The 15,425-nt window shown below is 40.2% G+C and overlaps 1 protein-coding gene across 10 annotated transcripts in view; it reads right to left on the bottom strand.

Annotated features, from left to right (window-relative positions):
* The window catches only part of FOXP1 (forkhead box P1), a 586,392-nt gene that overhangs the window by 48,322 nt on the left and 522,645 nt on the right, over positions 1-15,425 (bottom strand). For all 10 annotated transcript variants that reach the window (XM_059940183.1, XM_059940174.1, XM_059940180.1 and 7 more), the window contains one exon: positions 8,023-8,127. In XM_059940183.1, coding sequence (XP_059796166.1) covers positions 8,023-8,127 — 105 coding nt within the window. The remainder of the gene's footprint in view (positions 1-8,022; positions 8,128-15,425) is intronic.

The raw sequence follows: 15,425 nt of genomic DNA on the forward strand, positions 1-15,425 counted from the left end.
GATTTATATCTGTAAGTATGGGATTTCCTGGACAGTTAATATCCACAAACAATCAAACACAGGAGGAACACGGGGAAAAAGGCAGCATTATTTCAAATTTGAGCTGAGAGTCGTGATTTGTAAAGGGCTCAACAGGAACTGGAGTTGAAATTTGAAGCAAGGAAATTCTTCGACGAGGCACTGATGGACATTTCTCTGTTTCTCTTGGCTCGGTCCAGGTTTTTAGGTCGCTGAGTTTCGAATGGGAGGCCAAATGAGAATCTCGCCAGCACTGAAACTTTGAAGATGACAACTAGCTTAATCCCTCAGTTTAAATAAAATAATAATAATTTTAAAAATCAAATGATACTTCACTCAAAGAGTCAGAGCTTTTTATGAGACCTGTTGCCAATATTAGTATCTTGGAATGATCTCATCTCTCATCCTGGCTAAATTCCAACACACAATTTCATTAACCCAGGTACTGCAAGTGATAAAACTCATTTTTCCCTAAAGAGACAGCTAAAAAGTACCAGTTATACATTTATGAAGTACCAGCAATCAAAATTATGGATTTTCTAAAAGGTTTTTAACTACTTTTATTGAAAGGAAAATCGCTGTCTCAGACTTTTGTGACACTACTGCTAATAATAAATTTTACCATTTAGACATGGCCGTAATATGGTAGACACTGTCAATAAAAGCGTGGAGCAAAGACGATCCCCCTGTCTTTTCAGCGATGCCTTCTAATTACATGCCGGAAGTGATCACGTGAAACACCTAGGCTAGCTAATGGCTCTTAAAAGGTAAGAACACACAGCACTGTCTCTGCAGTGGTACAATGCTCTGTGTACACAGACAGCGATGTGCAGAACTGTGTGAGTAGATAGTCAAAAATTTTTCTAATGCTTTCAAAGCCTACGAGGAAAAATTAAACTTCATTTGCATTTCTGACTAAAATCTGTTTGCTGCAAGAAACAATGCGTTCCGATGTTATTTGCTGCTTTTTGAGCAAAGCGATGGCACTGGGCCTGTTATCTTTGGCAAACTTGTCTCAACTTTTCTATCGAACGTTCTATAGATCACTAGAGGGCACTGTGGTATTTAGGCCACCCTGACCTCTGAGTACTTGGAGAGGTCTTGAACTCCTGAACAATGTCAGAAAGGTGAAAGGAGAGACGTTTCAAGGGGGGAAAAAAATGTTTTTTTGGTACCACCTGATCTTTCTCTGTCAAACAACTCAAAAAGGCACGGTAAGTGGGAAAGTCAAATCCAGAAACACATTAAGCTCATTGTGGAAAACTCCAAGACTTGTCACCTGGGCTCTGATGGGGGAAAATTTCCTCCCCCAGTTCCGGTGATTGAGATGGGGAGGCTAGAATCACATTTGCATATGCCCACCTTCTAGAAGACTAGTACCCCTCCACGCGCTCTCCTGCACTCCTCAGAGGTAATTTCACTGCAGAACATCCAGGTGTGCAAACCCAGAGCCACGAATGGGTTTGGAACAATTTATGATATCCGGCCTCCTTCGACGTGTATTAGCATATACCTGGTTTCTTTAACGTACACTTTGTTTTTCCAAAACCACAAACATTGGTGCTGGAATTTCATGTGGAAGTGCTTAAGGGGCTGAAAGTTAACACCTTTGTGATCCTTGCAGCCTCGCGGTGGCTGTGAAAACAAAAGCCTCTTTGTGGAGGCTTTCTTGAAATGTTTTCTTAACATGTTCCAAGTAGTTTTAGGCCGGGAACTAAAGTAAACAAGATGTTACCATGATAAAAACACTTGTGAAAACATTACAGAGCAGCACTTAGGAGTTTCTTGCACATAAAACTCTTCACAGTTTTCAGAAGTGAAATTCAGAGAAAAAAAAAAATTTTTTTTTTTAAGTGAATTAGTGACGAAATGTCCTCTGCTGTCTCCAGCCTTCGACCTTTTTGAAAGGGTCAAAGTTCCACCGCTGGGCATTTTCTTGTGACATTACCCTCCCTGTCTTCTATGACAGCACATATAAAATCTGTTTTGGCTTTAAAAAGTAATGTACATCTGACTAACGTGCAAAGGAATTTGGGTTTTGATTGTCTGGCATGGTGCTTCTCTCCATGAGCAATAACCAGAAGATAAAAACAGAAACAAACAGACAAAAAAAAAAAAAAAACACCCCAATTTCTTTCAACCGGCTATCAAGCAAGGGCCCAAATTATACTTTTGTTAGATGTTCTGCAAGTGACTGTCGAAAAGAAAAACTAGGGGAAATGGACATATTTTCCCCAAACACACATGAGGAACTGGTATTTGTGAAACTATGGGGTCTGTGTCTGATTTTACATTCTAAGTTAGAAACAGGAAAATGTGGTCATGATTTAGCCTTCAGATGCACTCCCCACCTTGCCAAAGAATGGTATGGGCCCTTTTTCAAAAAGCAAAGGGGAAGAATTATAGATCCCTGTTTTTATTGGTGAGGACCATGTCTTCAACCTGGTTAAAAAAGAAAAAAACCTGATCCAGGTGGGGAGAGGACAGGAGGACACCCTGAGCTTCACCTATCTGGATGGTACTGGGCTTCTTTTTGCTTGGCTGTTATCGGAAGATTCCGAGCAATGCAGGGCGGGCGGGCTGCATTAGAGTTAGCGTGAGTACCTGCTGGCATCAGTTTCCTCCAACAAACACCACTGTCACATGATCACTTAACGGCGCATAGATTAGAAAAAAAATAATCAACGCTAAAACTGCAACTTGTTTGGAGAAGAAACAGGGAAATAAATGCACACAATAGACTGGGTACCTGCTGGTTGTGATAAAGCACCCCTCTGTTGGCTGGGAGGGAAAGACAACAGGATGGTTATTTGTACAGTATTTATCTTTGAAATCAAGGGCCCTGTGGTATCCCTCACCTTGGGAACGAACACTGCAGAATGATCACAGAAGAGTGTCTAATCTCTGGTTTTGATTGACCAACAGTTAGGATACTTCTTCCCTCAGGAGGGAAAAAAAAAAAAAAAAAAGAGGCCACATTTTGAGACCTGTGAGTCCCGCCTCCCTTCTATTCACCTCTCTCTCTGTCAACAGTGGCATTTTATTGTCACATGGGATTTTCATCCTGAACAACTGATCTTGGCCTCTCCAAAAGTTACAGCTTCCTAGCCTGAGCAACAGAAGACTGGAAAACAGTTACCAAGCCAAGTCACTCTGCTCTTTCATACCGAACCCTGAAAACCAGGTGGAAGAACACAAACCCAGGCAAGTATAAAACCTGCAATAGGTGAATGAAGTAGCAGGGCAAGGCAGGCACGCATATTCTCCCCCAGTATGAATAAAAATGAGGGCTCTGTGAATCCACACTAAAATAACCCAGGAGAGCGATGCCCACGGAATGCAAGAATGCGGCTCAGCTAAAAACGTAATGACACCACAAACTGTACCCTAGGTCAGAGGTCAGCAAACTGGTCCAAGGGACACGGCCACACCCAGTCCTTACACAGGGTCCTATGGCTGCTTCTGTGCTATGATGGCAGAGCTGAGCGCTTGTCTCAGAGACTGGATGGCCTGCAAAAGCCCATCATATTTATTATCTGATCCTTTATGGAAAAAGTTTGCCACCCTTGCCCTAAGATCACATTCGACTGTGTAGGACTTTTTACCAGAAATTTCTGGTTAAAAATTATATTAAAGAACGGTCTCTTCTGACATATCAAAGCTCTGCATAGTCACCACCTGTTCCCTAGGTACGAGGTCAGCCACGTTTGGATAGTTTCGATTATTTCTCTTTTAAAAATACACTTAAGGCAGGCTTCCCTGGTGGCGCAGTGGTTAAGAATCCGCCTGCCAATGCAGGGGACATGTGTTCGATCCCTGACCCGGGAAGATCCCACATGCCACGGAGCAACTAAGCCCATGCACCACAACTACTGAGCCTGAGCTCTAGAGCACACAAGCCACAACTACTGAGCCCATGCGCCACAACTACTGAGCCTGAGCTCTAGAGCCCGCGAGCCACAACTACTGAAGCCCACGCGCCTAGAGCCCGTGCGCCACAACTACTGAAGCCCGCACGCCTAGAGCCGGTGCTCCGCAACAAGAGAAGCCACGACAATGAGAAGCCCGTGCCCCGCAACGAGAAGAGCAGCCCCCGCTCACCACAACTAGAGAAAGCCCCCGCACAGCAACGAAGACCCAATGCAGCCAAAAAAATAAAAATAAATAAATTAATTAATTAAAAAAAATACACTTAAGTAGACAAGAAAAGAAGTACTTATATTTTTCGAGAGTGCCTGCTGTGGGCCAGGCACTTGACCCGAGGTACCTTTTTCATTCTCACAACCCCAAGAGGTAGTTATTACTATCGTCCCAAACCACACGTGCTGATACTGAGCTCAAAGAACGCACCCCTATCAAGTAGCTTCACTACCCATTCTGCCTTTCTTCAAAGCTTCCTTTATACCTACTGCCTTAGGCAGAGAGCACACAGTTAATAAAATGAGCTGCTTCTAACCAGGCGGTATTATAGAACAGTTAAGAGCAAGGCTTATGAAGCCATACTGTCTGGGTTTGGATCTTGACTCCACCTCTTATTAGCTGTGTGACCTTGGGAAAACCGCTTAGCCTTGCTGTGCCTTAGTTTCCTTATCCGTAGGTCGAGAGTAATACTACAGTAATACCACTGTAAGGTGGCTGCATTAAACGAGTTATATACATAAAATACTTGGAATTGTGCCTGCTGCACAGTTCAGGGCTCTACCAGGGGAGTGTAAAACCAGGGGATTTAGAAGAATCAGGGATTTTTAGGTGAGAAAAATAACAAATCTATGAAGCAACACCTAAATCAAAGGCAGAGCAATACTACATTTTGTTGAGTAAGACTGCTTTGAGAATCTAAGCACCAATGGTATCAGTTTGCTAAAACCATAAGAGAACACCTCTAAAGTGGGATAACGGCCCACTCTTGGGCCCAGGAAAGAGGTGCTTTCAGCGTCTACAAATCCGGCAGTTTGACAAGAAATGTTTGAAACATCACTTCCCGATAATAATGACTCCACTATGATGTCATTCAAAGAGGCCATGTGGCTTTTGTTCGAACCACAAGAAGTATGGCAGCTCTTTCAGTCCAGCTCAAAGGAAAGCCAAGTTGGTTTCACTAAAGCCAATGTGATTACCCTTTAGACGGAGCACACATGTGGGAGATGTGAGTTCACAAGAAGACTAACTTACTTTCCACTACTCTAGGCAAGATCTTGAAACCCGAAGACAACTCTGAATTTCCCACAGCTGAAATCATGCTGTAGGAGAAACTCAAAATCCTGAAGTTGTCACAGACCACCGATCAACGGATAAACTCAGGAAAGCACCAAGAGGACTCTGAGTTCTAGAGGGTTTTTTTCTTGGCTGGTTTGCAAGACTCATTTTTTACTTCTGTGAACCAAGTCTCTCATCCCCAGCCCCTACGTGGCTCCTGTGGGGTGAACTTCTTCTGCTGCTCCGAAGGTGGGCATGTGACTTAAGCCTGGCTGCTCACCGTGACTGCTTCAAAACTAGAACGCATGACTCAATGTGGGCCAATGACAGTCTGCTGAGGACATTTTCCTGGAACTACTGGAAAAGAGATACACTCTGGGATTGATAAACCTGTGGCAGGTAAATCTGTCTTCTTCAGTTCCACTTGGCAAGAGCCCGAGAATGAAGGCAACAAAGAAGACAACAGAGCTAAGGGACAATGAACCGATACTCCAATAACCTTGTTCAAGCATCAGGGTCCAGGCATGCTTGAAGCCAGCGGTACCACCAGACCTCCTAGTTACAGGAGCCAGTTACCATCCCCCGCTTTTTTTGGCTTAAGCCAATTAAAGTTGGATTTCTATAGCTTGCAAACAGAAGTCTTCTGGCCAAATATATGTCAATAAATAAGTACTACGAAATAAACAAGCAACAGTTGCAAGGTCATAGTGAGCATTCCAATTCCACTGAGCAAAAATGCCATGTCATGTGCAAAACCACAATAAATAATAGACATGAATAAAAGTGAAAACGAAATAGGTGGTTTCCTACACAAGAGCCAGACTCCTAATATCCTTAGAAGAGAAAAGGGCTTTTTTAAAGGAATCAAGTCTAGGTTCTAATTCTGACGATCTTCAGATTCTTTTCTTTAGAAATCGATGTAGTTTGAAAGTGTGCTGTCTCTTTGTGGAGGTATATTTGTGCCCCCCTATACATATACATACACACACACACACACACACACACACACACACACACACACACACACACCCCTAACGCCAGCTCGCATAATAAATGGAACTAAGATTTGAGGATTAGAGTGGAAATACTTTGCCTACTAACAAAAATTTGTGAGTGATCAATTGGAAAAATGCCCTCTTCCCTCATGACTCTAAAATTGATACATGTCACCAAAAATGTTGACAGCAATTTTATAGTTCTGGAGACTTTATAAAATAAATCATATTTACAGATGTTTTCTAGCCATTCTATAGAGGAGTGAAATTAGCACCGAGATATTTATCAAAGGCAGCACTGGTGCAGAAGGTGAAATCAGAATTTAAACGTGGTTTCTGCCAAGATCTTTTTGTCTCATTATCTAAAAACAATTAGGAAAATGATCAGGAAGCAACAAAACAAAGATTCTACAATGAGGGATTTATAAGAGAACAAAGTCCAATAGCACTAACTAGAATCATCATCATTGTAAAGGACTGTTGCTTAATTTAAGATAAAGTATCACTGCTCTTGAGTATTAATATTTAGAAACAATTTTAAATATCTCTTTTTAAAAACTTCTACGTACTTCCGTTTTTAAGGACCACATAACGCTCTTGAAGTAAAATATTACAGCGGGGAAGCTCTGCAATGGATTCACAGACTCCCATTCACTAATCAAAAAAATGATATTCACCAAAAGCACTTGCAGGTAGCACGAGATATATCTCTAAAGGTGGCTTTATTAAAATATTTGTACCCAGGTCCGTAAAGAAAGATAGAGATTGTTCTAATAATAGAAAGACCGCACAAAACCAGAGACCTGCATGTTAAATCAGCCCGCCTCTATTTCCTGGGCCTTGAATGAGACAGAAAAGCCAGAGGCAAAGACTCCCCACTGCCCCCAGTCCCGACACCCACTTTGCAAACCGTCATGCACCTACATATACAGGAGTTTTACACGTGCACATGTTTGCTTGTTGCATGATAGATAAATATATTAAATATAATGTAGTATTATATTCACTCCATACATCAATGGTTCACTGATACTATGAATATATTTATGTGATGTCAATAATGCAGGGTGGTTTCGTCTCGATATTTTTTAAAGGACAAGGCACCATAGATGAGGGAAATGTTAACACGTCGTGCAGAAGCGTTTCACTTCGGCTAGGAGAGGATGAACGTACAGGGATGCTTTATCAGTGGTACAGATTCAAATGGGATAACCCAAGTTTTAGTCATACTTTAACTGTAGGAATTAAACTTACTCTCGCCTCCCTATAAGGACAAGAATCTGAACACAAGTCAACACCAATGCAGAAAGATAAGAATCAGATTGGTAGCTTTTCCTGGGCATCCGTTTCTGACGTTTATAAAGTCATTTGTGAAGAACCGAAGAAGAGGCCCAATCACCAAGCTATTACTGGCCATTAGTTGACACCAATTTTATAAAGCTAGAGCTAGGGCGTACGTATGTCATTGATTTAATATGTAGGGATGTGAATAAAAGTGAAAACCGAATTACTGCAAGTTTAATATTGGGAGAATTTTTACTTAATCACTGTCATTCTGAGAAAATAAGTAAACGCAGGATCTTACTAAGAGGATCAAAAATGCCCTTGGATGCCAATCCTTCCCCCTTTACAAGGCAACCCTCAAGAGACTTTGTAACTATTCCTGTGACAGCGCCAGACGTGGTGATTTAGAGTCTACCCTCAAAATGGTGGTGTGAAACTCTCCAACAAAAAGCCACTTCATGAGGAAAAGTACGAAGAGCGGGAGGTGATGGCTACGTAAGAGAAGAAAGCAATATCAAATCGTTCTTACTTTAGAAATGATTGGAAATCTTCACACACTGCTTCACAGCCAGGCCACTTGCATACGCCATGTCCATACAGAGGATGGCTATGGGGATGTTCCTCATGGGACAAACTGAAAGAAAACACACACAGAGGACAAGAGAATAAATTGGCTGCGCAGAACCATCCCACCAGACATACAAGGTAAGAGGAGGCAGCCCACGTGGCCGAAGGTGAACCAGTCTGTGCTTTCCTCTTCCTGCGGAGTTTACGAATTCCTTTTGCACGGCGCTCTATTTACGGCAAGCGTTAAATTTCAAAATGTGAACAGTCCAATATTATAAATGTACCACCACGTATGAAAAGTGCTGGACAGGCTTTTGTTAGAGGCAAACCCCTCTACTCAGACTGCAAAGGATTCGTTGAAAGGCTAGAACTTACCATTTAATCTACCTAATGAAAATGATACAATCTGTACTTGATTTTGAGATTCTCTCACTGTTTTCTACCCAGAACATTACATATTTTTCTCCTCCCTTCTGCCACAAGCAGTATTCCCAAAATTGTATAATCTTTTCACTGGTTAAGTTTATCAAGCAAAGAAGAGTGCAATTAAATAATTTAGAATAAAATAATTGAGAAAGACAAACGTATCCAAGTAGATGATTAACTTAAAAAAAAAAAAAAAAAAAGCTAATAGTGGCAGGAAGTTTCTATCCCTAAAATTACTAACACCAAGAGTGAAAGAAAACTTGGCAGGAACATGAAGGGGTTAATCCTCCCGTGGGGTTCCAATCAACAGGTAATGACTGGGCCACACGGATCCAGGTCATGGATGCTTTGATCCATGCCACGTGGCGCTTAGAAAAGTGTATCTGTTGTACTTGCTGATGGACCATATTCTCAAATATTTTCTCCATTAGATTTCTGCATCCAGACTTCTTTCCGACAAATTATTTTTACAGTCGTTTCCATAACCTTAGACTCTGTCAAATAGAAACATAAAACTGACATTAAGAGTTCCGTTTCGTACTAAAGCACACTGTCTTCAAGGAAAGGGCTATTTTGCAACTTACTCCACTGCCGCTGCCTGACTTTGAACTTCAAGCACACTGAATTATGATTTCACACACACACACACACACGTGCACACATACACACACACACACACACACACACACACACACGAGGCCTGTAGTTTATATAACCCCCAGGATGTGTAGTCATATATTTTATCGATTCACATTCGTAGGGCAGACATACACAAATGCCACTTGTCCCTGACTTATAACATAATTAATCCACAGTGAATGTGTTATGAACATTTAAACTGAGGGTCATGAATACCAAACACACATATACACTGAACAACACTTTATCAAAGATCCATAGGTCTCCCTGTGGCTTTTCAATGATTTGCTTGGAAATCTAATAAAATTTGAAAATAATAAGCTAGTTTCCCTGACAATAGAACAAAGCTGGGAAACAACAACAAACAAAAAATGCAGAAAACTAACTTAGGAAAGCACTGAAAGGTGCCCCCATGAGAGAAAAGAATAACACAAGTAAACTAAGGTAGTTACAGTGAGATTTCTAAAGCCCAATGATACAATGATATTCTCTGAGCAGTTACGAGGGTAAAATTCCATTGGACCAAAGGAAAGAATGACTACCTATCTTTGTTCTTCATCTTCCGATTTTTTAAAGAATAAAAGAGGTATAATATGAAAATAGAATTTAAAAAAATTACTGGCAACATTTAACATCCAAGAATCCTTCAAAGTACCAAGATTCTCAGAATATCTGAGAGGGAAGGATATCATTTAAAAAGAAAACTGTTCCTACCAATATCTTACAAGGAAAAAGAAAAAATATCCAACCATAATAACTCTTCTCTTTACCAGTTTTATTAACATTATTTAAAGTATTTTCACAATCCTAAATGCGTTAGTATATATTTGTTATAAAATCCTTGAAAAATCTTGAAAAGAAATTAACTACCCTCAAGTATACACACACACACACACACACACACACACACACACACACACACATTTTTGACAAATTAGGCATGAAGATTTGTATCCTTTTAAAATTTAGATAATTTTGAAAATACTCTCTCATGTTATCAACTATTTTGTTATCCTCAAAAGCTTCATTTACTGATGTGTAACAGTCTGTCATATACCATCTTAGCTCGAGCTATCTGCCAAAATTGATATAACCATTCCTCTATTTTGGACACTGAGATTCCCTTCATGTTTCTAATATTTATGAATAATGTTAGAAATTAAATTTTACCAGGCAAAACATCCCAGTATATAACTGATTTTTACTAGAAGATATATTCAGAGAAATGGAATCACTCAGTTAAATGAGTACTAAGTTTTAAGACTGACCATTAATACCCCATTAAGTTGCTCTTGAGAAATGCTACATGCCCAGTACACTCTCAGCCATTATACCTATTTTGTGTGATTCTTTAGGTTGGAAAATAGGAGCCTCAACTAGTTAGGATATAAAATTAGCATCATCAGTTAAAAACTGCCAATGGTTATTCTACTGTGCTTTGTGGGTTAAGCCAAGAGGGTTCTGAAAGTAATAGTATGAAAGAATGTACCAGGCCTTCACTAGAGGAATTTACAACTAGAAATAAAACTACATAATTCAGCACGTGTGCCACCTCCGCCCTAACCCCCGCCCCCCGTTTCTTGGCTGACTTATTTGTAAAGGCTCCTTGAACTGAATAAAAACTACTCTCCTCTAAGAATTTATTTTTGGTTCAACTTAATATCCTTATTTCAAAGAAAAGGACAAATGACAACTCACTAAAGCCTCAGAAGGATCACCAGTCACACCTTGAAGGCTAGAGAAATGCCAACTCCTGGCACACGTACGTATTTACGTACTCAGAGGACCTCTTGAAAACGTGCCTCTGCATTAAAAGTGTATTTTTATCATGAAAGCATTATACGTTCTTATTTTTAAAAGTTCACCTCATGCTGTCTTGGCTCCTCAACTTTGCCCCACTCTCGTCCCACACCTAACGCAACCCTACCCTGGCCAACACTGCGGGCACCCTGGCACATCACCACGCTGCACTCTCCTTCTCGTGGGCTCTAGTTTACAAACATGGAAACACGGGCTACATACTGCTGTCACTTGCTTTTCATATTTGGATACTTTAAAATATACAATTGTCTGAAATAAAGTGCTTGGCTTTGAAAGGAAAAAGAACAGGCTGGCAGTGATGTCCTGGTGGAGTATCTCTGCAAAGATACATCAGACACTCTTAACACTTGTTGCCTCTGGGGCGGGGTACTGGGCATTGTGGTGGGGTGGGGAGCAGAGAAATGGGATTTTCACTGTATCTTTTTTTTGTATCTTTCGAAGTTTTAATTTTGTGCATTGTAGGTATTTTTTGCTGTGCAATTGTTAAATATACGTATACACACACACACAAACACACAAACCCACACAGAGACACAGACACACGTGAGAAAATCAAGTGCTATGCAGGACTCGATTTCCAGACTGCCACTCGCCCTGATGCTGGTGTAGCAAATGCTGTATACTTGCTGCCCGTGTGGCTGCGTCTCACTTCTGGCCTTTCAGTCATTCTGGATGAAGCATCGTCAGACCCCACCAGCTGTACCCCTGAATGGGAACTTTTCTGTTTCATCAGAAAAGTGCAACAAGCCTTTATACCCTTACTGCCTTTCGGGACTTGCCAAAAGGGACAAGATGGGAAATTTTTAAAAAATGAGTACAGGAATTGTTAAACTTGAATGAATTTAGAATTTCATTTCCAGGATGAAACTTGATGGAAAAACGACCATCTCAACACATCTGACGGTCAGATAAAGGCTGTGAGCCCAATCATTTAAATAAACTGATTATGGGTAGCTCACCCATGTGAGAAGTATAACTTCTGAAAAGCTGCCAAGATCAGTGCTGAATAAATGCTGAATGAAGTGTTGAATAAATGGATGAATAAATAGATGTACTTGATTTTAAAGTGATTTAAACATGCTTGCCCCAAAATTAAACTTCAAAAATTTAGGGTCAATTGTTTAATAAACTATTTTTTACTATGAACTCCCAGGTTGAAAATTTTTAGGGGCAGGAATCACAACTAGTTCATCTCTACCCACTCAGTACCTAACACAGAACATGGGCTCAATAAATGTGAGACAGATTCATACAGACAATAATATTATTCTATTTAATGTCTGTGTGGATATATACTAAATTAATGTTTGCCTTTTAAAAAATGTCTTGAAGGTAAAGACCAGAATGATGCCAATCCACTTGAGAGGAGAGCATTCTGACACCTTCTATTATTTACTTTTAGTCCAAATATTTAAAACACAAATAGTACGCAAGCAAGAAAAGCCACATGATTTAAATTTCTCCTGATGACCCTTGGTATGTAAAAAATAGATATATTTATTAACACAATAACAGTGACGGCATTTCAGGTTAGAAAGAACCAACTTGCCATGAAAAGCATAACTACACAAAAATAGGTAATAATTCCTGACACTACCTAATACTAAATACACTCTGTATTATTCAGTATGATGTAATGGTGTCACTGACATTTATTTAAGACTTGTTTTGGTATTTATTCTTCCTATATCAAAGTATACCAGCCAGAGCCTTAATTTCAACACTGACTTTGGCCTTTGAGAAGATTTTACATAATGGTTATGGTTTTTCAGCGGTGACTATTCACTATGACCTTCCCAAGTTCATTACTTAGCCAAAACTTGAACTAGAATCACTGATGAAGCTAAGAACAGCTTCTTACTGCAGGCTGTAGACTTCAGCGGTCCTTACACTCTTAGTTCTGTCAGCTAATTCTCCCTGAGGTAGTAACCAAGAGAATCATCTCTGAAGGAGAGGAAAAGCACAGGCACCTCAGAGAAAAGGGAACCCTCCTACACCGTTGGGAATGTAAACTGGTGCAGCCACTATGGAGAACAGTATGGAGTTTCCTTAAAAAACTAAAAATAGGGCTTCCCTGGTGGCGCAGTGGTTGAGAATCTGCCTGCCAATGCAGGGGACACGGGTTCGAGCCCTGGTCCGGGAAGATCCCACATGCCGCGGAGCGACTGGGCCCGTGAGCCACAACTACTGAGCCTGCGCGTCTGGAGCCTGTGCTCCGCAACAAGAGAGGCCGCGATGGTGAGAGGCCCGCGCACCGCGATGAAGAGTGGCTCCCGCTTGCCACAACTAGAGAAAGCCCTCGCACAGAAACGAAGACCCAACACAGCCATAAATTAATTAATTAATTAATTTAAAAAAAAGAAAAGTAGGTAAACATATATATTTAAAAAAAAAAAAAAACAAAACTAAAAATAGAGTTGCATATGGTCCAGCAACCCCACTCCTGGGCATATAGCTGAGGGAAACTCTAGTTCAAAAAAATACATGCACCCCAATAGCCAAGACATCGAAGAAACCTAAATGTCCATCGACAGGTGAAAAGGATAAACTTCTTTCTTGTGTGGTATACGTACACAAAAACGAATGAAATATTGTCATCTGCGGCAACATGGATAGACCTAGAGATGATCATACTAAGTGAACTAAGTCTGACAGAGAAAGACAAATATCATACGATATCATTTATATGTGGAATCTAAAAAAAAATGATACAAATGAACTTATTTACAAAACAGAAACAGACTCACAGACATAGAAAACAAACTTATGGTTACCAAAGGGAAAAGGGAGGGGAGAGGACAAATTAGGAGTTTGGGATTGACATACACACTACTATATATAAAATAAATAATCAACAAGGATCTACTGTACAGCACAGGGAACTATATTCAATATCTTGTAATAAACTACAATGGAAAAGAATCTGAAGAAAAAAGAAAAGCACAGACATCTCGCTGTACCTCAATGCCAAGTTTCTTTTCCCCTAAAGGCACGCCTCCAGCTTTTCCTGTGCCCTGACCTACGTTCTCACATCTGTCTTCTAAGTCTCGTCCTATTTGTTTTTTCCCTTTTCCAAATTTGCCCTCTGTTTGTTTTCTCAATTTCTGATTCATCTGTAACAAAAGGCTACGTCTGTGCCCATTAGGGTTTATAACTTCTCCCCTTGCCCCCCCCCCAATCAACCCCAAATTATAAATTGTATTCCATTTCACTAGCATCTTGTTTGATATATTAAGTTATGGAAGACTGTTGGGCATTCTCTAATGGCTCAGACTGATGGAATACATTTTTCTCAGCTTCAATGAGGTATAATTCATATCCCATACAACTCATTCATTTGAAGTACATAATTCAGGGAATTCCCTGGCGGTTCAGTGGTTAGCGCGGTCCTTGACACTTTCACTGTGAGGGCCTGGGTTCAATTCCTGCTCGGGGAACTAAGATACCGCAAGCCACAGGGTGTGGCCATAAATAAATAAATATAAAGTACATAACTCAATGGTGTATATAAAGTATATAATGCAATATTCACGGGGTTGTAAAACCACCACCACAATGTAATTTTAGAACATTTTATATCACACCAAAAAGAAACCCTGTACCCATTAGCAGTCACTCCCCTAGTCCCTGCCAACCACTAATCGACCTTCTGTTTCCATACGTTTGTCTATTCTGAACATTTCATATAAATGGAATCGCATAACATGTGGTCTTATGTGTCTGGCTTCTTTCACTTAACATAACGTTTTGGAGGTTCATCCACACTGTAGCATGTGTCAGTGCGTCATTTCCTTTTTTATGGCTGAATACTATTCCACTTTATGTATCTAACACATCTTGTTTATCCATTCATCTGCTGATCAACAGTTGGGAGGTTTCTACATTTTGGCTATTGTGAATAGTGGTGATACCAAAATGCAGGTACATGTACCTGTTTGAGTATATGTTTTCAATAATTCAGGGTATATAACTAGGAGTAGAATTGCTGGGTCATGTGGTCATTCCATGGTTAACATATTAGCAGACTATTTCCAAAGCAGCTGCACTACTATTTTTTCAAAATAACTTTTGAAATCACATTGTTATAAAATAACTTTCAAAGTTTGATTGAGAGCGGCAGCATTGTTTGAGGGTTCCGATTTTTCCACATCCTTGCCAACACTAGTTGTCTGTCTTTATCTTAGCCATCCCAGCGGATATAAACTGGTACCTTTTTGTACTTTTGATTTGTGTTTGTTTAAAGATTAATGATGCTGAGCATCTTCTCCTGTGCTTATTGATCATTTGTGTGCCTTCTTTAGAGAAATGTCTATTCAGATCCTTTGCCCATTAAAAAAACACTGGGTTCTTTTTATTGCGGACTGCAAAAGTTTTTTTCATGTATATATTTTCTGCACGCAAGTCCATTATGAGATATATGATTTGCAAACACTGATTCCCATTTTGTGGACTGTCTTTTCAGTTTCTCGATGGTATGCT

This window comes from Balaenoptera ricei, chromosome 11 (genome assembly GCF_028023285.1).
Source record: "Balaenoptera ricei isolate mBalRic1 chromosome 11, mBalRic1.hap2, whole genome shotgun sequence".
In the NCBI taxonomy this organism is placed as follows: Eukaryota; Metazoa; Chordata; class Mammalia; order Artiodactyla; family Balaenopteridae; genus Balaenoptera; species Balaenoptera ricei.